Raw genomic sequence first — 22594 nt, 5'->3', positions numbered from 1 at the left:
AAATGTTACCATGACAACCACTGATGACCTCACACTTTTACTTTCCATTCCACGGTTAATAATATAAACATAATAATATTAACAATAAAGTATATAAACATTAAATAATATAAGTTTCGAGAATAAAACCTAATTCTCTCCCTGACGCCTTTGTGAAAAATAACAGTCTATATATAACTTCTTACTTTCATTTTACGAGATACTTTTTATTCATATAGTTATTTATTGTATAAATTATATTACAATTTTAGATATTTCAAAACTGTACACAGTACGTTTAAATACTATGTAAACGTAAATAAAAATATTTTTTTCATGGAGTTTTGGCTCTGATTACAAAATAAGAGTCTGAGAAACGTTGAAACACGTTTTGAGAAACGGTCCTTCTGAGTTGCCGTAGTGACCCTCCACAACACGGAAATGAGAATTTCAAAAAACTAATCCGGCAGACTCTTGATTAATCGTGTGGATTTAGTGTCGTGTCTGTTCAAAATGACGGTAGATTGCGGTCAGTGAGAGAGCAGAGAGCAGAGAGCAGGCTGGACAGTTTTCAGTGTTAGTGTAATGAGAGTTATTGCTCTTCATCATGAAGCTTAGTTCATCAGTATTTGCTTTATTGTGTCTCATATGTGAGATTGTGTCGCTTGCTCTTTTCCTGCGAGGATTCTTCCCTGTTCCTGTCAAATCATCCTTTTCAGACAAGAGCAAAGTGACTGATTTTCCCGCAGAGCCACAGACAGGTAAACACACACTCACAATTATTACGCAGTATTTTGATGGTGATGATTTTATAGTGAGGTATTAAGGCTAAATTATCTAAAGATATGTTTTTTTTTAATTGATACTGATTTATTCATTTATTTGACTGATATGTAAAATAATTTTCAGATTTTTTTAGATGCTTATTCTGTATTAGTCTTTATATATATATATATATATATATATATATATATATATATATATATATATATATATATATATATATATATAATATTTTGTACATTTGTGCAGTATGTTTTGCCCATTTTGCTGTATGCATCATATTAAATAAAATTTAAAGTGATTTTATATACAAAGAAAGCATGTATGCTTAAATGCAAGTAAGGTGTTACTTTAATGTTTCAAATAACTTTTGTGGAAGTAAAATGGCAAAATATGCATGAAATAATGTTCCGTTGTCATTCAGCATAATAGATATATTTATGTAAAAATGATGCAACACACTCATTCTGACCTGTACATGAAATATTAAAATATATAAAAGAAAAGGTGATTACAGTAAATGTAAAAAAGATTTAAGAGTGCAATTAATTTGATTTTGGGCACTTTTAATGTCATCTAATAATGCTGTTGCACTGAATGGCATGGGTGTCTTCTGTAAATAATTGTAAAAATTTATGTTAGTCATTATTTTTTGCTCAGAAAAAAAAGAAATAAACAGGACACATTGTAATTATATATATATATAATATATATATATATATATATATATATATAGATATAATATATATATATATATATATATATATGTTGTTCCTAGACTTTGTGTTTGACTGTTGGCGGGCAACAGTATATATATACACACACATATATATATATATATATATATATTGTTTTTGTGCTTGAAAACCACTTTTTGTCTTTGAACCATATAAAGAAAAAGTTGTAGAATTTTTACCACATGTTAATGTAAAAAATCTTGTGTAATATAACTTCTGCTTGTTTGTTTGCTGGTTTTATTGTATTTGTTATACTTGTATTTTTTAAATTGTTTTTGCCATGAAAATAGCCTAAGATGCTGACATGGCATTAAATAAAAATATACTACTATATACTTGAACCATATAAATATGTAGGCTGTATTTCATTGTATACTTTTTGTACTTCTCTTTTTGTGTATCCCCAATTTTATGCAAAATCGCTAAATATAACCTTTGCTTGTCTGTTTTATTCTGGATGTCCAAATCTGAATGTATTGCCCTCTGGGGATTAAGATTTAATTCTGATGTTTAGGTTGTTTTAATTTCTAAATCCCCTTTTTTCAAAGTTTTCTTATTCTAATTCTGAAATCAGAATTCATAACATACATCGTGATCACGCATGCAGTAGAGATTTCATGAGCTGTTGTGTGTTCTGCAGGAAGTGGTCCTAACTCCAGCAAGGCTCCCGCGCCGTTGTTCAAGCGGGTGGTGATCGTCCTGATCGATGCTCTCAGAGAGGACTTCGTGTTCGGATCTGATGGCCGGAGGTTCATGCCCTACACCAGACATGTGATGGAGAGAGGCTCTTCTCACAGCTTCATCGCCAAAGCCAGACCGCCCACCGTCACCATGCCCAGAATTAAGGTGAATTACACACAAATCAAATCCTTTCTTAACCTAGTTTGTTTTTGCCTGTGGTTCCCCCTCACTATGAATCTATGGGATGTTTTTGCCTTTTTTAGTGTCAACATATGCTATTATATTACTAATTCTAATTAATTTAAATATTGAATAATATTTATAATAAATATAGCTGCAAGCAGCAATTACGGGGCCAAGCACTACAGGAGCAAGCTTCAGACAAACGGCGGGAATGAGTAAATAAAACTGTTTTAAGATTATTTTAGGCTAAATGGCTTGAAAACAATAAAGACAACAACTAGTAATAGGATTTATTGGCTTATCATGTTTGACCAGTAGGTGGCACTGTTACCAAATTAGTGTGGAATGGTCAGTGTAAGGAGACTATTGCACATACAAAATATGGTGTCAGTATGTCAAAGCTTTGAAGAGATATAGCCTTGGAGTCATTTTGACACAGTGCTTAAAGTTTATAGAGGCACTGTACGAAAACGGTTGCGTCTATCAACACGAAATCCATAACTTTTTGTCAGCACAGTCTGAAGATGATTGTACTCGATTTCGGTGAAAATCGGACCAAAGGTTAATGAGGAGATCAAAAAAGTAGGTTTTCAACATAAATCAAAATGGCCGACAGAAAGTTCGGCTTATTATGACATAATTGATATGTATGTTGTCGGCATGACCCAAGAAATATTTTAAGATCAGTTTCATTACAATAGGTCAATCCAATCAAAAGTTATGAAATTTTAAAAAATGCTAATAATTAAGAATTAATGAATGTTTATTACTCCAGACCAATAGGTGGCGCTGTTACCAAATTGATGTGGCGTGATCAATTTGTGGTGACAATGGCACATGCAAAGTTTGGTGTAAATATGTCAAATCTGTGTAGAGATACAGCCTCAGATACATTTTGGCATCCTTCCAACAAATTCTTTGGTGCGCTAAACGAAAACCGTTTCGTATATCGACCCGAAATCCATAACTTTTTGCCAGAATCGTCTGAAGATGATCTGAGTCACATTTGGTGAAAATTGGACTAACGGTCTAGGAGGAGTTTGAAAAATTAGGTTTTCAACATGAATCAAAATGGCGGACAGGAAGTTTGGCCAATTTTGTCGTAATTGGTATCGATGTTCTCTGCATGATCCAAAGAATTTAGGGAGACCAGTTTCATTCCAATAGTCCAATGTATTCAAACGTTATTAGCATTTATTGTAAATTTCTTTATAACTTTTGACCACAAGGTGGCGCTGTGCCCAAAGTTTTTGAGTACCATCAGGGCATGGTGTTGAACATTTGTGTAATTAGTTTCGTAACGATACGCTAATGCGTTTGTGAAATACAGCAACTTAGATAATAATTCAAAATGGCAGACGCCCAAAATGGCTGACATGGGAAAACTGGGTATCAATCGATTCAGCATGATGCACCAAATCTGAAGAGACCAGTTTTGTGATTTTTGGCCAAACCATTCAGAAGTTATAAGCAAAAACATGCAGTTTTCATATCTCCTGACCACTAGGTGGCACTGCGTCGAAACACTGCAGGTAGTCTCAGGTCATGCTTTTTATAACACCCACCAAGTTTGGTCTCAATATGCCAAACCGTTGCGGAGTTATAGCCTCACAAGCATTTTTGCGTGCTTTTCGTAGAATTTGGTCGCGTGGTATTCGAGAACGGTTGGACGAATCAATTTGGATTCCATAACTTTTTGCCAGCATGGTCTTAAGATGATCTGAGCTAATTTTGGTGAGATTCGGACTAACCGTCTAGGAAGAGATAGAAAAAGTATTTTTTTAGAAAATCTAGAAATAGAAAAAAAACTAAACCTTGCGATTTTTGAATTTTGGGGTTCAATCAACTTGGCATGAGCCCAAGGATTCAGAGAAAATATAATGTTCCTTATGTACCTTAAGGTTCAAACGTTATTAGCATAAAATTTTTGAAAGTTTGGACAAGTGGTGGCGCTAGAGAGTTTGAATTAGAGACTTCACATTGGCTCTGGTTAATGTTGACACTGTCGTCTATTAGCGTTCCAAATTTCAGAACTTTCCCGCAATCGGTTCTATGGGCTGCCATAGACTTGCGGCGGAAGCGGAATAATAATAATAATAATAATAAATATAGCTGCAAGCAGCAATTACGGGGCCAAGCACTACATGAGCAAGGTTCAGACGAACGGCGGGAATGAGTTATTAAAACCGTTTTTTTAAGATTATTTTAGGCAAAATGGCTTGAAAACAATAAAGACAACAACTAGTAATAGGATTTATTGGCTTATCACGTTTGACCAATAGGTGGCGCTGTTGTCAAATTAGTGTGGAATGGTCAGTGTGAAGTGACTATTGCACATACAAAGTTTGGTGTCAGTATGTCAAAGCTTTGAAGAGATATAGCCTTAGAGTCATTTTGACACAATGATCAAAGTTTATAACGGCGCTTTACGAAAATGGTTTTGTCTTTCGACACGAAATCCACAACTTTTTGTCAGCACAGTCTGAAGATCATCTGATTCGATTTTGGTGAAAATCGGACAAACGGTTGATGAGGAGTGCCAAAAAGTATGTTTTCAACATAAATCAAAATGGCCGACAGAAAGTTTGGCTTATTATGACATAATAGATATGTATGTTGTCGGCATGACCCAAGGAATATTTTGAGACCAGTTTCATTACAATAGGTCAATGAAATCAAAAGTTATGAAATTTTCAAAAATGTTTGACACAGTGCTTAAAGTTTATAACGGGGCTGTACGAAAACGGTTTTGTCTTTTGACACGAAATCCACAACTTTTTGTCAGCACAGTCTGAAGATCATCTGATTCGATTTTGATGAAAATCGGACCAACGGTTGATGAGGAGTGCAAAAAAAGTATGTTTTCAACATAAATCAAAATGGTCGACAGAAAGTTTGGCTTATTATGACATAATTGATATGTATGTTGTTCGGCATGACCCAAGGAATATTTTGAGACCAGTTTCATTGAAATAGGTCAATGAAATCAAAAGTTATGAAATTTTTCAAAAATGCTAATAATTACGAATTAATGAATGTTTATTACTCCAGACCAATAGGTGGCGCTGTTACCAAATTGATGTGACGTGATCAATTTGTGGTGACTATGGCACATGCAAAGTTTGGTGTAAATATGTCAAATCTGTGCAGAGATACAGCCTCAGATACATTTTGGCATCCTTCCAGCAAATTCGTTGGTGCGTTAAACGAAAACCGTTTCGTATATCGACACGAAATCCATAACTTTTTGCCAGCATCATCTGAAGATGATCTGAGTCACATTTGGTGAAAATTGGACTAACGGTCTAGGAGGAGTTTGGCAAAATTAGGTTTTCAACATGAATCAAAATGGCGGACAGGAAGTTTGGCCCAATTTTGTTGTAATTGTTATCGATGTTCTCGGGATGATCCAAAGAATTTAGGGAGACCAGTTTCATTCCAATAGTTCCAATGTATTCAAACGTTATTAGCATATATGTTAAATTTCTTTATAACTTTTGACCACAAGGTGGCGCTGTGCCCAAAGTTTTTGAGTACCATCAGGGCACGGTGTCGAACATTTCTGTATTTAGTGTCGTAACGATACGCTAATGGGTTTGTGAAATACAGCAACTTAAATAATAATTCAAAATGGCCGACGCCCAAAATGGCTGACATGGGAAAACTGGGTATCATTTGATTCAACATGATTCACCAAATCTAAAGAGACCAGTTTTGTGATTTTTGGCCAAACCATTCAGAAGTTCTGGGCAAAAATATGCATTTTTCGTATCTGCTGACCACTAGTGGGCACTGCACCGAAACACTGCAGGTAGCCTCAGGCTATGCTTGTTACAACATACACCAAGTTTGGTCTCAATACGCTAAACCGTTGCGGGGATATATAGCCTCATAACTATTTTTGCGTGTTTTTTCTTGAATTCGTTTGTGTGTTCGAGAACGCTTTGATAAATCAACTTGAATTCCATAACTTTTTGCCACCATGGTCTTAAGATGATCTGAGCTCATTTTGGTGAGAGTCTGAATGACTAACCATCTAGGAAGACATAGAAAAAGTATTTTTTTCGAAAATCTAAAAATAGAAAAAAAACTAAACCTTGCGATTTTTGAATTTTGGGGTTCAATCGACTTGGGATGAGCCAAGGAAGAAAAATATAATCTTCCTTCTGTACCTTATGGTTCAAACGTTATTAGCAGACATTTTTTGAAAGTTTGGACAAATGGTGGCGCTAGAGAGCTGGAGTTAGAGACTTTAAATTTGCGATGGTTAATGTTGACACTGTCCTCTATGATTGTTCCAAATTTCACAACTTTCCCGCAGTCGGTTCTATGGGCTGCCATAGACTTGCGGCGGAAGCGGAAGAATAATAATAATAATAATAATAATAATAATAATAAGAATCCTAACGGATACAATAGGTGCCTAAACACCTTCGGTGCTTGGCCCCTAATAATACTCCTTATTATAATACTATATTATAATGTTTAATTTGATATTTGTTTTTGATAAATATATTGATACAGTATTTGCTACAAATTAATTGAATGTATTAATGACAATTTATGTCAAAAATAATGGCGTTATTTACAAAAAAAAACAGTGTTTCATGCAATTTTTTTTAAAAGTAATTGTATTAAAAATTATTATTATTAATGTTTTCTAAAATTTAAATTGATATTTATTTTTATGCTGCAAAATAATTAAATGTATATTAAAAAATTTATGTTAAAAAATGGCGTTATTTTAAATAGAGTGAAAACCAACAGTGTTGCATGCAAAATGTGGGACACTGCTAAATATGTAAAAATATTTAATAATATGCATATATGATAATATAAATTTAAATAACTAATTCTAATGGTTTCTGATAAATATTTAACAACAACAACAACAATAATAATGAACATTTAATAGCAATAATAACAGTTATTTTAAGATTTTTTTAAATTAAATATTTAATTTGATATTAGATTTTATGCTACAGATTAATGGAATGTATCTTAAATTAAAATGAAATAATGTGAAAAACAAAAAACATCGGGATACAGCTGCACATAACTAATTCTTCATTTAATTAAATATTTTTAATTTAATAATACCTTTAAGTTGTTATTAACAAGTCACAACAGCTTTGCAACTTTTTGAAAGAATTTGTGCAGGAAGAAAACGCTGATGTTTGTTATTGACTGACGTCTCTCAGTGAACTGGAAGTATTTGGATGACAAGAAATGACTCGACCATTTGTTGATGGCTTCTATTGTGTTTTTTAACTCATGCTGTAGGTCGATCCATATGTCGATCAGAACCGTAGATTCGTGTGTGAGCTGTTAGAGGTTATCAGTGGTATTTGTTCAAGCATCTCATGAGAAAAAGGCAGAATCCATAGTTCTGCGTCTGCTAAGAGCAAATAAATCCCGTAAACAAGTTTTCCAGCATGCATCTCATATGACCTGCATTCAGTGAGTTGTGTCCTGACTCAAGTCTCCAGCAGATGGCAGTCCTGCTCTGTCGGACTATCTTCTGTCACATCACTGCAGGCCTCTCAGCTGTAAACCGGTGTGACATGGCCAACTAACCCAAATTACAGTCGTCCTGAGATCAATCAGTCATCTATTTCTGCTGGTTAACGGGTTTGACCGCTGCTGGAAGGTCTAGAAGAAAGAGCGAGAAATGCTGATAAATGGTGATTTCATGCTGCTCAAGACATCATGTTTAGATGCTGATAGTGTGAATGAGAGACAGTGCTAAGATAGTCAGAAAAATATTTCTCGACTTTCCTGCTTTCTGCTGGCAGTGCTGCTCTGTCTGCTGTTCTCATTTCTTTCTCTAAAGTGGACTACAGAGGGTTGTTACTCTCTACCATCCCACCTTTCCACCTCCATTTCTTCAGGCTTTTCAATACTGAGGCGGAACAACCCTCTCTGAAATAAAGGGTATCATGACTCTGTATCACATTACACATGCAGCTGTTTGTTTCTTCTGGATCTCTTGTGTAATGCTCACTGCAGAAAAGCAGGACACACTTTCCATGAATAGGGTATTTTTCAGCAATAGTGGAGTGAAAACAAGCACTTAAACATTAAGAAAGACCGAATGAGTCACAGGGATGCTGTTGGTTTGTCGTTAATGATAATCTTATATTTTTCATCAATTAAAGACAAATGGTTGTTTTATTTAATTTTTTTTTAACTTTTTTACAGTAACTAACAGTGTCAGTGGTATTTTAGTATTATTAATATACTATTATATTATTTTTTTAATAATAAATTATTTTATTATTATTTAAAATATATCATTATAATTTTATGTGCTTTTGTTATTATTATGAATTTTTTAATTTATTCTGTTTAGCTTTTATTTATTTTTCATTTTTATAATTTTTTTTAAAAGTAAATTTAGTACTCCTAATTCAACTTATTCCTTAATGTTAGTTGATATTACTAATGTTTTTAGTTTTAAGTTTTTCCTCTAATATTTACATTTTATTATTTTCCTGCTTTGTTTTAATGAACAAAAATGGTTTTTAATATAGTTTCAACACTACAGTTTGAAAATGGAAGATTATTTACCTAATATTATAATGTTACTTCTTAAGTGTCACAAATGTATGGAATATTCCAGAGCGGTAACTGTTGCATGCAAATGTTGGATACTGTTAAATATGTCTATTTCTGATTGGTTTCATAATAATAATAATAATAATAATAAATATTTTATAAGGTAGAACAATACATTAAGAGTTTGGTAATATTTCTATTTTGAGAAACAAAATAATTTACAGATTATGTCAAAATAATGACTAATTGTTGAGTATAATTAGTGAAAGTCTGGTCAGTTTGATATGTATAGTTGTTTTATTACAATACACAATTTCAACAGAAATGCAGTTCGATATAAACAGTCATCAAATTGAGATTTTTTTTATAGTAGCTTTATCTGTGTAAAATGGAAGCCAGTAAAGTTTTATGTAGTCATATAATGCTATATTAATTTAATGTTAGATACCAGTTAAGATAACACATCCACTAGATTTCTCTCTAAAGATCTTTAAGAATGTCATGGGACTTCATTTTTTACCCTATTTGTGGAAAGTGCCAGGAGGGACTTTATTTAGAAAGCATGTGTGGTCTCCAGAAAGCCTGATGTTTACAGCAACACCTTCATGCTTCATAGAGTCATTTAGTTGCCTCTCTGTGTTGGATGACCTCTTCACAGAGCACAATTCACTCGGGACACAAGGTTTGTCTCGCTAACAAGCCTTTTTCAGTCCCGGGTTGCAGCTTTATGCTTAGAACACTGTCTTGCTCTGCTTTTGTTGTTTTCTTTGTTTTGGACTGGTTCATTGGAACAGGGGATGTGTGTAGTCAGAGATCAGTCTGTTTTTTAGTCTTTGTGGTACTTCTGAACCCTTTTACCTTGATTACTGTTTTTGCTTCTGTTCAGTCAGCATGATGTTACCGTGTCAGTACTGTGATATTGTAAGGTATAATATGTTATATTCAGAGTTGTTATCATAAACTAAATCTAAAAGCACTAAAAATATTGTTGTTACTTGAGAGAGAATAAATTCGATCTGAAATAAACATTTATTTTTAATATGGTCATATAATTAGAATATCATCAAAAAGTTTATTTATTTCACTAATTCCATTCAAAAAGTGAAACTTGTATATTATATTCATTCATTACACACAGACTGATATATTTCAAATGTTTATTTCTTTTAATTTTGATGATTATAACTGACAACTAAGGAAAATCACAAGTTCATTATCTCAGAAAATTAGAATATTGTGAAAAGGTTCAATATTTAAGACACCTGGTGCCACACTCTAATCAGTTAATTAACTCAAAACACCTGCAGAGCCTTTAAATGGTCTCTCAGTCTAGTTCTGTAGGCTACACAATCACGGGGAAGACTGCTGACTTGACAGTTGTCCAAAAGACGACCATTGACACCTTGCACAAAGGAGGGCAAGACACAAAAGGTCACTGCAAAAGAGGCTGGCTGTTCACAGAGTTCTGTGTCCAAGCACATTAATAGAAAGGCGAAGGGAAGAAAAAGATGTGGTACAAAAAAAGTGTTCAAGCAATAGGGATAACCGCACCCTGGAGAGGATTGTGAAACAAAACCCATTCAAAAATGTGGGGGAATTCACAAAGAGTGGACTGCAGCTGGAGTCAGTGCTTCAAGAACCACTACGCACAGATGTATGCAAGACATGGGTTTCAGCTGTCGCATTCCTTGTGTCAAGCCACTCTTGACCAACAGAGAGTGTCAGAAGCGTCTCGCTTCAAAAAGGACTGGACTGCTGCTGAGTGGTCCAAAGTTATGTTCTCTGATGAAAGTAAATATTGCATTTCCTTTGGAAATCAGGGTCCCAGAGTCTGGAGGAAGAGAGGAGAGGCACACAATCCACGTTGGTTGAGGTCCAGTGTAAAGTTTCCACAGTCAGTGATGTTTTTGGGGTGCCATGTCATCTGCTGGTGTTGGTCCACTGTGTTTTCTGAGGTCCAAGGTCAACGCAGCCATATACCAGGAAGTTTTAGAGCACTTCATGCTTCCTGCTGCTGACCAACTTTATGGAGATGCAGATTTCATTTTATAACAGGACTTGGCACCTGCACACAGTGCCAAAGCAACCAGTACCTGGTTTAAGGACCATGGTGTCCCTGTTCTTAATTGGCCAGCAAACTCGCCTGACCTTAACCCCATAGAAAATCTATGGAGTATTGGGAAGAGGAAGGTGCGATATGCCAGACCCAAGAATGCAGAAGAGCCGAAGGCCACTATCAGAGCAACCTGGGCTCTCATAACACCTGAGCAGTGCCACAGACTGATCGACTCCATGCCACGCCGCATTGCTGCAGTAATTCAGGCAAAAGGAGCCCCAACTAATTATTGAGTGCTGTACATGCTCATACTTTTCATGTTCATACTTTTCAGTTGGCCAAGATTTCTAAAAATCCTTTTTTTGTATTGGTTTTTCTTAAGTAATATTCTAATTTTCTGAGATACTGAATTTGGGATCTTCCTTAGTTGTCAGTTATAATCATCAAAATTAAAAGAAATAAACATTTGAAATATATCAGTCTGTGTGTAATGAAGGAATATAATACACAAGTTTCACTTTTTGAATGGAATTAGTGAAATAAATAAACTTTTTGATGATATTCTAATTATATGACCAGCACCTGTATATATTTTTTTTTTCAGCTAGTTGCCAAGCCAACATTTTATTTTCATTTATTTTAATTGCTATATATTAAATAGCTAAAATGAAAAATGTAATAAAAATGATAAAACTATATAGACATAAAAAAAAACGAATTATTTGTAATAAAAATAAACACACACAACAAAATATAAACACTTCTGTATAACAGTATGTTTATGATATTAAAATAACTCTGTATACACACTAAATAAGGTGCAAATGTGTTCTGCCACATTGACAGCTTTTGTACCTTTTTTGTGTGTTCAGTAGACATCTTTTAAATGAATTTCAACCAGACAGCATGTTTGTTTCTGTTATCAAAGTCAATTTTTTCTGCCCTGAATCAAACAAATATGATTGCATTGAAACTCTGTTAAAATGCTCAGTAGGATCAAAACTGCATGCTTTGTGGAGTGTGTGTGTGTGTGTGTGTGTGTATTAGAGAGAGTGGCCCAGCATCATCTATGCCCCTGTAAGAACATGAGCCAGACCGCTGGTTGCCGTAGAGACGCTCTTGCCATTGATTTTCAGTCATTGTTCGCTGCTGCTGATGTCATAACGGAGGGTGTGACATCCTGGTGAATGGAGCTGTCAATCAAATGTCTGGGTCACAGTGAGCAGTTCTGTCATCTCTTCTGCGATGAGTTTCACTGACTTTATACTGAAATCAAATGTGACAGAGAGCCAAAATGTACTCATTAAATGTCTTCTGAATACACAAGACCATCATTTCCCAAAATTCTCCCTGAATTCCTCCTCGACTTTGAAATATAGATGCTTCATGTTAAAATATTTTGTATTGACAGTGCTTGGTTCATTTTAAGCATAATAAGAAACCGTAGCTGTGAAAAAAGACGCTGTGTTGCTGCTGTGCTGATTTTAGGCAGTTTCATGTAAATACGCAGAATATTTTTGCTGAGATATTGCCTCACTTTTTCTTTGATGTCTTCACCAGCTGCTGCGATGAAGTGCTTCTGGAGAGTAGAGTAATGCTGAATACCCATAATTCCATTTGGTGCTTTTGTGTCTTAGCAGTTTGAGTAGCATATGAGCCAATTTCCTGAAGACAGACCTGTTTTTTTTTTTACTTTTAGCTTTCTCTCTATTTTATTTTTGAGGTTTTTATTCTATTTTTATTTTTAGTAATTTTATTATGTGCTTTTGTTGTTTTAATTAGTTATATTTTTATTTAGCTTTTACTTTTTATTTCCATCTAAGTAATTTAAGTGCATAAAACTTAGTTTAATTCAGAAAAATTAATTCCTAATTTTCATGTAAGGTTTAGTTTTTCTGCTTTTATTATATTGTATTTTATTTCAGCTTTTTAAAACATTTTATTTAGTTAACTGTTGACAAGACAAGAATACTGTAAATGTAATTTTTCTGTCTGGATTCCTTCTGTGTTTTCTGCATTGTGTAAACCCTATGTCTTACACCAGACCAGCAAACACCTTTATAAAACCCTGCTGGAATCCTGAGTTTGTGTGTGTGTTTGTTTCTGTTTGTCGGTTTCCTAAAGATGTAGGTGTTCTTCTGATGGTCAGGCACCTTTAGGTCCTGTTTTTGCAGTCTGACTGAAGATTTTGAAAGGTTTTGTTTCTGTAAATAGAGAAACTTTTCTTATTTTCCTTCGCAGATAAGCTTTGGGCTTGCAGGGTTTTAATGCTGCAAAGAAAAATGCTTCTTCTGTCCTACTTTTCATGTCTCCAATCATCAGGATTGACACATTAAAAGGTGGGATGTATTTCCAAACTGCAAATCGGCCTGTCTGGAAGCGGAATTTGCCAATCACCGTCACAGAAAGAGTGTTAAACGAAAGAGACCAAGTCTGAAAGTTAGAAAAGAAAAATGCAGAAGAGAAATCTTGTGTGTGTTGTCATGTGAAGCGCGGATGGCCTCAGGGTGTTCAGCGAGTGTTTTTAAGCTGTTCTCTTACAGTTGTCGGAAGATGCTGAGATAACGCACCCGGGGCGGGTTGGTAACGTCAGATTTAATCAGTTCTGCTGACTACTTCCTGTTGCCCATGGTGCAGAAGTGATGTACTGTTATTTTTTGTGCTGATTTGTCTTTAAGAATCATTTGTAGCTCTTCTGTTGATTTGAACTATTTTTATCTTTGTGCATCCAAAAAAGAAAAGAAAAAAGAGTCTCAAGAGTTTGTGTTTGCCTGAGAAACTTTTTTTACTTGCGTGTTAAAAATGCAAATGTTTACACCTGGTGGGCGGAGTCTGCAGTTTGAACGAATGCAGGACCTGTTTCTATTGGTCTGTTTTCACTGGATTGACAGCACTTTTTCTTTTCTGTTGTGTGGGAGAACGAAAAAGAAGCAAAACTCTTTGGAATAGTTAGGTTTTTCAATGCTTTCGATCACAAATGTCTTCAAGCAAAACTTTTTGAGACTCACTTTGAGGGAAAAAAAAAAATAATGGTGTTTTTGTTGCCAAAACTTTTTTAGATGCACAGTAATAACATAAAAATAACTAATTTTTTATAACTGGTTGGACTGTTCAATTTTATGTATGACCGGTAAAAAAAAAAATTAAATTATAATAATCTTAAATTTTCCTCTCTGCATATGTAAATGTCTTACTAAAGGAGTGATAATAATGCATGATTTATTTATTTATTTTGTTTTTGGTGTCTGTATGAACTTTATTGTTTGAGATCAGTGTCTAATATATTTGACTAAGTTTGTTATTGGCATTTAAGCTTCAGTGTTTCTCCTCTGATAATATGACTGATAATATTCTGCATTTATATTATGCTGTTATGAGTTTAGTGACTGTCCCAGGCATTCAAATCAGTCTGCATCATCAAAACATCAGATTACAGACCTTATTAAAGGTGTTTGATTGTTTCTTGATAGCTCTGGGATATAAAAGGTAGAGAAAACATTAGATTTAGATTAGTGTTTTACATTTTTATAAATGTAATATAAATGGTATATGATTGTGGTGGTATTCTGGGTGGAAGCTAGATGTTTTTTTTTTTTTTTGTAATAAGCTATAACATAAACTTGTGTATAAGTTTGACAACTTCTTTAGGCACACAGTTCAGCTGAGTTTATTAGTTGAATCACTGAGTATGTTTGAAGGCTCACAAATGAATATTGAGTTTAAAAAGCACCCAGCAGTTTCCTGTCTTCTGAGTCTCCATTTAGCAGATGTGCTGCTGCTGCTGATGTAACTATATGGAAAAACTTAAAGGTTTTTCTTTTTTTTTTTTTTCTGGCAGAATTGCTCTTTCCGTTCAGCAGAGCCACTGGCATCCTCTCTGGCTGTGAATGCTTCTAGGAGCAGCAGTTAGCAAGCATTCAAATTTAAGCCTTTCCTGGTGCCAGAATCTCTAATGCGGCATAAAACTACTGCAGAGGGGAGCCAGAATCCTCTAATTGCTCATGTTTCACTACAAATGTGACAAGAGTAAAGCAATTAGCCTGTGATTTCTGATAAGTGAAGGAGGTTCTGTGAGATCTGCTGATGGAGCAACGAGAGGAAAGACCGAACAGCTGCGAGAATCCATGTTGTGAATGAATGTTGAGCCATATTCTATTTATATTTATATAATCATTAAAGTGTAATGTGTATGCAATGTTTTTTATATTATTAGTATTTTTTTTTTTTATGTTATTTTATTTGTTTTTTTTGTGATTTTATTTTTGTATTTTTTTCAAGGTTAAGACTGATGTTTTAACAGCGTCTTTGAATTACACTGTAGTGTGACTTTGAATTCAAATGTTTGAATTCACGCAAACTCGCAAATTTAAAGCAAGTTGCTTTGAAACAATCTATATAAAAATAAAGGTGACTGGCAATTAATGCATTTGTTTGCCACATCATTCAAAAATATTCATAGCATTTTTTTTACACTGTACAGGGACAGTAAGATTATAATTTTGACTGAAATGTATGCTTTTATCCTTCAAGGACCCATTAAATTGTCAGAAGTGAAAGCAAAGAAATTTATAATGTTGCAAAAGATTGCTATTTCAAATAAATGCTGTTCTTTTGAAACTTTTATTCTTTAAAAAGCCTGAAAAAGCTATTGCATGGTTTCCACAAAAATATTATTCAGCATTAATAATAATAATAAATGTTTCTTGAGCAGCAAATCAGCATGTTAGAATGATTTCTGAAGGATCATGTGACACTGTGGACTGGACGCTAAAAATTCAGCTTTGATCACGGAAATAAATTGCATTTTAAAATATATTCAAATAGAAAATAGTCACTTTAAATTGTAATAATATTTCACAATATTACACATTTTTACTGTATTTTTAATCAAATAAATGGAGCCTAGGTGAGCAGAAGAGACTTATTTCAAAACCTTGTCTATATAATACTGTACATCAAACTGTTATATTTTTTTTAAAAAAAAAAGCAATATGATAGAGACAAGCGGAGTGATGGAAACACGTAAAACACCTGTTTTAGCACTTGGCTAATAAGACAGAGATCTAGTGATGTTTATGATGGCACCTGTGTTTTTTTCCTTCTCATCTCAGCTCTGTGTTAATTGAGAGAAGCACGTTACGCTAGATGACAGTAATTGTGTTGTGTACACTAACAGACACGCAATCAATACCCTCATTATAATCTACACCGCAAATAGGAGGGGTGGTCTCGTAGTGTGTGTGTGTTGTTTTCATCATTAGATGATGCCGTTCCTGAGAGATGAGATCTGGGTGAGGGAATTATGTTTGGGTTTTCCATGAGGGTATGGGAAAGGTTTCATGTTGTGTTTTTCTCTGCGTGAGACTACAAAGAGTTTGTAAATTTGTGGTTCTGTTCCCAGAATATCTAATGATTTATCTGGCCTATTTTAGCGTCTCTGGTCATTTACATTCAGATTCACACTTTTTTATAACCAGACTGTGTAAATATGAGACTTTATGAGCCGAGAAATCTTTTAAGCACACCAAAAACAACAGGCCTTTTCTTGTCAAAAATGTCCATTTGTTTCCGCCATAAAGCTGTATTTCTTGTGTACTCTGCCTTCTTTTATATCAGCTGTCAAAACTGTAGTAATATCAAATTGTATTGTTTACAAGACATAAATGGAGCAGTTGAAATTTTATAGGGGCTATATTCTGCTTGTTTCTTCCCTGAAGTGAATTTCTAATGTTTTAAAGGAATAGTTCACCAAAAAATGAAAATATGCTGGAAATGTACTCGCCCTCAGCCCATGAAAGATACAGATGAGTTTGTTTCTTAATCAGAACAGATTTGGAGGAATTTAGCATTACACTAATGGATCCTCTGCAGTGAATGGGTGCCGTCAGAATGAAAGTCCAACAAATCAAACAACACAATAATCCATAAGTAATCCACACCACTCCAGTCCATCAATTAATGTCTTGTGAAGCAAGAAGTAGGTCCATCAAGACGTATATAACTTTCAGCTGACACTTCTGGCCAAAATACCAGTCCATAATCTATAATAACTCTTCCTCCGAAGAAAAGTCCATCACCTGTTGTACTCTCACATTAGAATCCACCAACATATGTATATTTATATACTGTTTTGGCCTGTTTCAACTCTCCTGATTCAGATGAGATGACACTGGAGAGAGCAATATTATGTATAGAAGACTAATGTTTGAGTCTTTATAGGTCTCTTTGGACAGTAAAGATATTTTATGGTTTCTTAAACAGCAATATTTGTGTTCTCTCATGTCTGTCATCAGGCTCTGACCACCGGCAGCATCCCGGGCTTCATAGACGTGGTGATGAACCTGAACTCTCCAGCTCTGCTGGAGGACAATCTCATCTGGCAGGCCAAGAGCGCTGGCAAACGGATCATCTTCTACGGCGACGACACTTGGGTTCGACTCTTCCCCAAACACTTCATGGAGCATGATGGCACTACCTCATTTTTTGTGTCTGACTACACAGAGGTGAGATGATTTGAACTCTTTGACTCTTACCATTGTTCTGTAAATCTTCCCAGGTGAACTCAAGTAGTGTCAGTAGGAATTATCAAGATTGGGAAACTTATGTGAGGGCAAAAGATTTTACGCACAGATTTCGTAACGGGTTCAAGATGGTTTGAAAGTGACTTCAGTTTGAGCTGTGCTTCATGTATCTCTACGCTTTTGACAACAGACAATGGAAATTTTGCTGAAATGTGGGACTGTACCTTTATTTGAGATCAGAACAAGATATATTTGTAGCTTGCTTTCAATTAATGCTCTTCCTGAAGTTAGGAGAAAGTTTTGAATTCTTAACCCCATAAAGCCTGAGATTTGAAATAATAGTCATTTTTTAATTGAAACGTTACATTCGTGTGGTGTTGTTTTTTATTTTAGCATCATAGTTGATTTTTGTGGTTTTTTTGGTATTATATTATGATATGGGGATTTTGTGATTATATGAGGAATTGCTTTTATTCCGAGGCCCAAATTGAGTAATATATGCAGTTTAGTGCAGATGCTGGTATTTCTAAAGCCAAAAAGTAAGTCGAAATTCTCACAGCTTGTAAACCAATGAGATCTTTATAAGAGTATAGCAGACTATTTACATAAAATACTTATAAATATAATTTTTCACTCTATATCTCCAATAATATGTCTAAGTGAGATGATATTTAAATGCTTAGTTAAATGATCCAAAGCTCTGAAATTTCAAAACATATTGTGCAATGCAGTGCATGACTGACAGATGAACAAATAAACATTTCTCAAAAGCCTGAGAATCATACAGTATTTGATATTCACATCTTAAACATGCTTTTTCAAAAAAAAAATCTTGTCTGGATAATCAAGTACATCTGAGTTGCTTCAGTCCAGTAAGTGTTCATCTAGAAATATTACTAACAAAATAAAAGTCATTCTTATGTTCACTTTATAAAATTCAGAAAAGATTTCACAGCAAAAAGACATGTGAACTATCAATCAGATGACAGAAGGCATGTAGTGGATTGTGTTCAACAGGTTTTGATCAGTTTTTATCATCTCGATCATTTAGAGGCCTTAGAAATTTGCATATCAAATATGAGACCCGGTTGAAGTTACATTGGTTACTTAGTACAATAACATCAACAACAAGGACAGTTTGATTCCTCATGGCCCCTTGAAGTCTTAGAGTCTTCATTTGCCTTCGCACCCTCTCTCAGATTTTAATATCTCCGTCTCGTTCTGTCAGGTGGACAATAACGTGACCCGTCATCTGGACGGCACTCTGAAGCGAGATGACTGGGATATTCTGATTCTGCATTATCTGGGTCTGGACCACATCGGACACATCAGCGGACCCCACAGCTCTCTGATAGGACCCAAACTCATGGAGATGGACGACGTCATCAAGAAGATACATGCCTCGCTCGTATCAAAGGTGTGGTGTTGTTTTACTAAACCTTTGCTCTCGACCTCTTCAACATCTCAGACCTGTCCTGAAGAAGCACTTTATGAAGCAATGCTTTGATATTTGCCTTCCTGATCTTTCATTTAGTGGGATCATGTATCAAGTTCTTCTCCTCCACAGTTTTATCTGCATTCAGTCTTGAAGTGTTTACTCTTTTTAGTGCCATTTGCCAAGTCTGCCATCTTTATTACTATTGCTCATACTGAGGGTTATTGGTTTGAACAAACCCCTGACACTAAGTATTAAATTTCAGTGTGCAACTGAAGAATTTTTGCTCCAGACATGAATGATTCCTTAAATCGTGTGCTTTTACTTTACTAGGTGATCAGATGCACAGTTTTCACTTGCTGCATGATTAAACAGGTGAAAATATATGCCACAGACATGCACTGAATATCATAGGAGACCAAAATATTGTAGGTTCTGGGTGCACTCTTTTTACTTGAGCCTAGCAACCACATAGTAACACCCTAGCAACTGCACAGAACTGCCTAGATTTATGACGTCTTCTGCAGGAGCAGCAACACTATTTTTTTCCAGAATGTCAGAGTGAGGTTCATTTCTCTCTCTCAGTTTTTTCCTGAAAAGTCTCCTCTCACTGTATTTTTAAGGACTAAGCAGTTCTTCTGCATTCTGACCCAAATACAGATTTATTCCCAGAGGAACGTTTGCCTGGTTTCAGCCACAGTTATTGTAGTAAACGAAAACTGAAACTATTAAAAACATTTTTGTTCATTCACATACTTATTCACATAAAGCTGAAATAAAAATAAATATTAGTTAAAAAAAAAATAAATAACTAAATAAAAATTAGAAGGCATCTAGCTGCAATCTGAAGCACTTAAAATCACTGTAAATTAAAAAAACTAAAACTGAAATAAAAACGTATTGAACATAAATAGTAATAGTAAAAACACATTATATAAAGGTTAGAGATTGATTTGATTTCAAATACTTATTTCACTCACTGAAATGCAAATAAATTTTTTAACCTTTATATAATGTGTTTTTTCTTGATTTTTTGGTACGTTAAAATAAACCTACCATTAAAAATTACAGACCCTTCATTTCTTTCTTTCATTTCTTCATTTCTTTGCAAACTTACAAAATCAGCAGCGGATCAAATAAATATTTTCCCCACTGTAGTTGCCATGGAAGCATTTATATGAGAGCTTAAAAACTTTCCAGACACATCAGATACTCTCATTTCTGTCATTCAAAAGTTCAATAATTAGGCGTAAAGCGTCATTGTGACAAAGGTGAATATAAAAGTGCATAATTTTGTTCAAGACATCTTCTGTAACCCTCTTCTGGAAGTTTACTTTCTGTCAGTGACTCCGCTCTGGGTAATTACCTAATTATGTAATTATGCACATTGCACTATTTCACTATGTGACATTGGCCCTGACTGATTTGCTGTCTGATTTGCAGAATTAGCGTTAGTCTGCTCATGCAGCCCACAGCATCCGTTTGGCAGAACATTCCTGCTGCTCTTAAAGTCGTTTTTTGACTTTGCACTGCATCCAAACAAATGAAACTTTTAAATGTTTTAAATGTAATTACACTGCTTTGCATCATAATGAAATTCATTTCTTGTTTCTAACTAATTTTGTGTTGCTGATTCCAAAAATAGTGTCTGTTTTGTTCGAGCATGTCACACTTTCTTATAAAATGATGCATTTCATAGCATTTTTGCTTTCCACGATTTGAAAGGTTTGCAGATTCCTTTGCGGATTTTAAATGAAATTATACATTCTGAATACTTCTTTTAAGGGCCTAAAATTACCATTCACATAAAATTTTCCTGCAGTTTTCCGCCAAAATAAAAGCTCTAAAGCTCTAGCTCTATAATAAGCTCAATAAAAGCTCTACTTTACAGTTCAATAATATTAGCATGGTATTTCTTTATTGTTTTAGTTTCCCCTTTTTATTCTGCCTGTATTTAATAAAATAATCCACATACAGTTGGTACATTTTGTTTCAAGTCAAAATTTTAGTTTTTTTTTCATTTAAACTGAAAATTATGTTTTTGTAATTTATAAGTACATTAAAGTTGATACACATATCATTTGAAAAATCTATTTTTTGCATAAATAAATAAATAAATAAATCAATAACTACTTTTTTTTTTTTTTTTTTCATATTTTTGGCAACACAGATGCTGTGTTACCATCTCCCAAGTAGTATGGAAAATGAATTTAGTCATTTCTAAAAATGGGCAACCTCCTATAACCGGTGCTTCACACTGATTCATGCATTTAATATGAATTACATATTAATTAGTGTTTCCACAAACACTAAATTTCTTTTTTTGCATGGGAATTTCAGTGAAATCGAGGAACGCTACACTATCATTAATGACTCTAACGGAAATGCACCCACTTTTTTCCATCACGGGGCCTAAACACGCCTCTTGATTGGTGACATCTGTATAACCAGCTGCGTCCTACTTTAGCACCACGCAGGCCTGCTGCCCATTATAATATCTGCATGCGAAATCTGTTCCCGCTGCAGGTGAGAGAGTTTAACTCCCTACAGGACCAGAGGAACACCGGAGCTCCCTGCAGTATGACACATCCAACACTCATTAATCATCAGCCCTTTATGAGAGATCTTATAGGAGCCGTTAATGTAGGTTATTCAGAGCGGTGCCTTAAGTAACAATTAATTTTAGGTCATGATAAAATGGTGCGTCAGTTAACATCTACAGAAAGAATACACAAGAACAATCTTGAGTTTTTAAAGGGGTTGTATCAAGAAGAAAAGTCACATAACCCTGAGATAAGAGAGCTCAATGTACTATGATAACATGGTTAAATAAAAACTTTCTCACCAAAAAGAGAATTTATAGAAACTTAGTAATAGTAAAAGTGATGTCACCCTTTTTTTTATTATTTTAAAGGTAAATAATTATTCATAATAAACGATAGACTTTCTTTTTAACATATACATAATAAATGTATATATTACAGTACATATATTATTTAATATTATAATATTTATTTAAAAAAATTATTGGTGTCTTCAGTTTCAAGCAGATTTTTTGTATCATTAATATATTATTATAGTTTTTGTTAATATTTTTAATAATATTTTATTTTTATATTTTGTTTTAATTTTTGTCAAATTTTTCATATTTTTATTAGTATGAAAAACCCCCCCCCCCTCTCTCTCTCTCTCTCTCTCTCTCTCTCTCTCTCTCTCTCTCTCTGTTTTTATGTCCATTTCTCTCAGTGTTTTTTATTAGTGAATAAAAACCCTATAACTAACATAACTAACAACATTCTCTTTCTTTAATTTTTATTTCAAAAAATTATATAAAACAAAATATAAAAATACAATAAATGAGTTGCAACATAAATGAAAAGCCATATATATGATGTTGTAAACAATAATTACAATATGTCTGAAAAGAAGCGTAATGAAGCAAATGCTTATTATTACATTATATATATTTATTATTTTTTAATATTATAATAATTATATGATTAATTCTAATAATAATAATAATGATAATATAATATTTATAAGTGGACCATACAGTAAAGAAAAAAAGAAAAGAAAATGTAATAAAAAAGCAAGATATGATCATACATTAGTGCTATTGATTTCATATCCAGGGTCCATTTCTCTTAGTAACTTTAAAATA

The 22594-nt window shown here is 34.0% G+C and overlaps 1 protein-coding gene across 1 annotated transcript in view; it reads left to right on the top strand.

Moving 5' to 3' along the window:
- The first annotated feature begins 390 nt into the window (after positions 1 to 390).
- The window catches only part of pigg (phosphatidylinositol glycan anchor biosynthesis class G), a 132488-nt gene continuing 110284 nt past the window's right edge, over positions 391 to 22594 (top strand). The window contains exons 1-4 of the mRNA XM_042737966.1: positions 391 to 740; positions 2140 to 2345; positions 17271 to 17480; positions 18727 to 18915. Of these exons, the coding sequence (XP_042593900.1) occupies positions 587 to 740; positions 2140 to 2345; positions 17271 to 17480; positions 18727 to 18915 (759 nt within the window). The 5' untranslated portion in view covers positions 391 to 586. The remainder of the gene's footprint in view (positions 741 to 2139; positions 2346 to 17270; positions 17481 to 18726; positions 18916 to 22594) is intronic.

Source organism: Cyprinus carpio, chromosome B14 (genome assembly GCF_018340385.1).
Source record: "Cyprinus carpio isolate SPL01 chromosome B14, ASM1834038v1, whole genome shotgun sequence".
NCBI classification, from domain to species: Eukaryota; Metazoa; Chordata; class Actinopteri; order Cypriniformes; family Cyprinidae; genus Cyprinus; species Cyprinus carpio.
The sequence above is the reverse complement of the archived record's forward strand: the minus strand, read 5'-3'. Positions and strand labels throughout refer to the sequence as shown.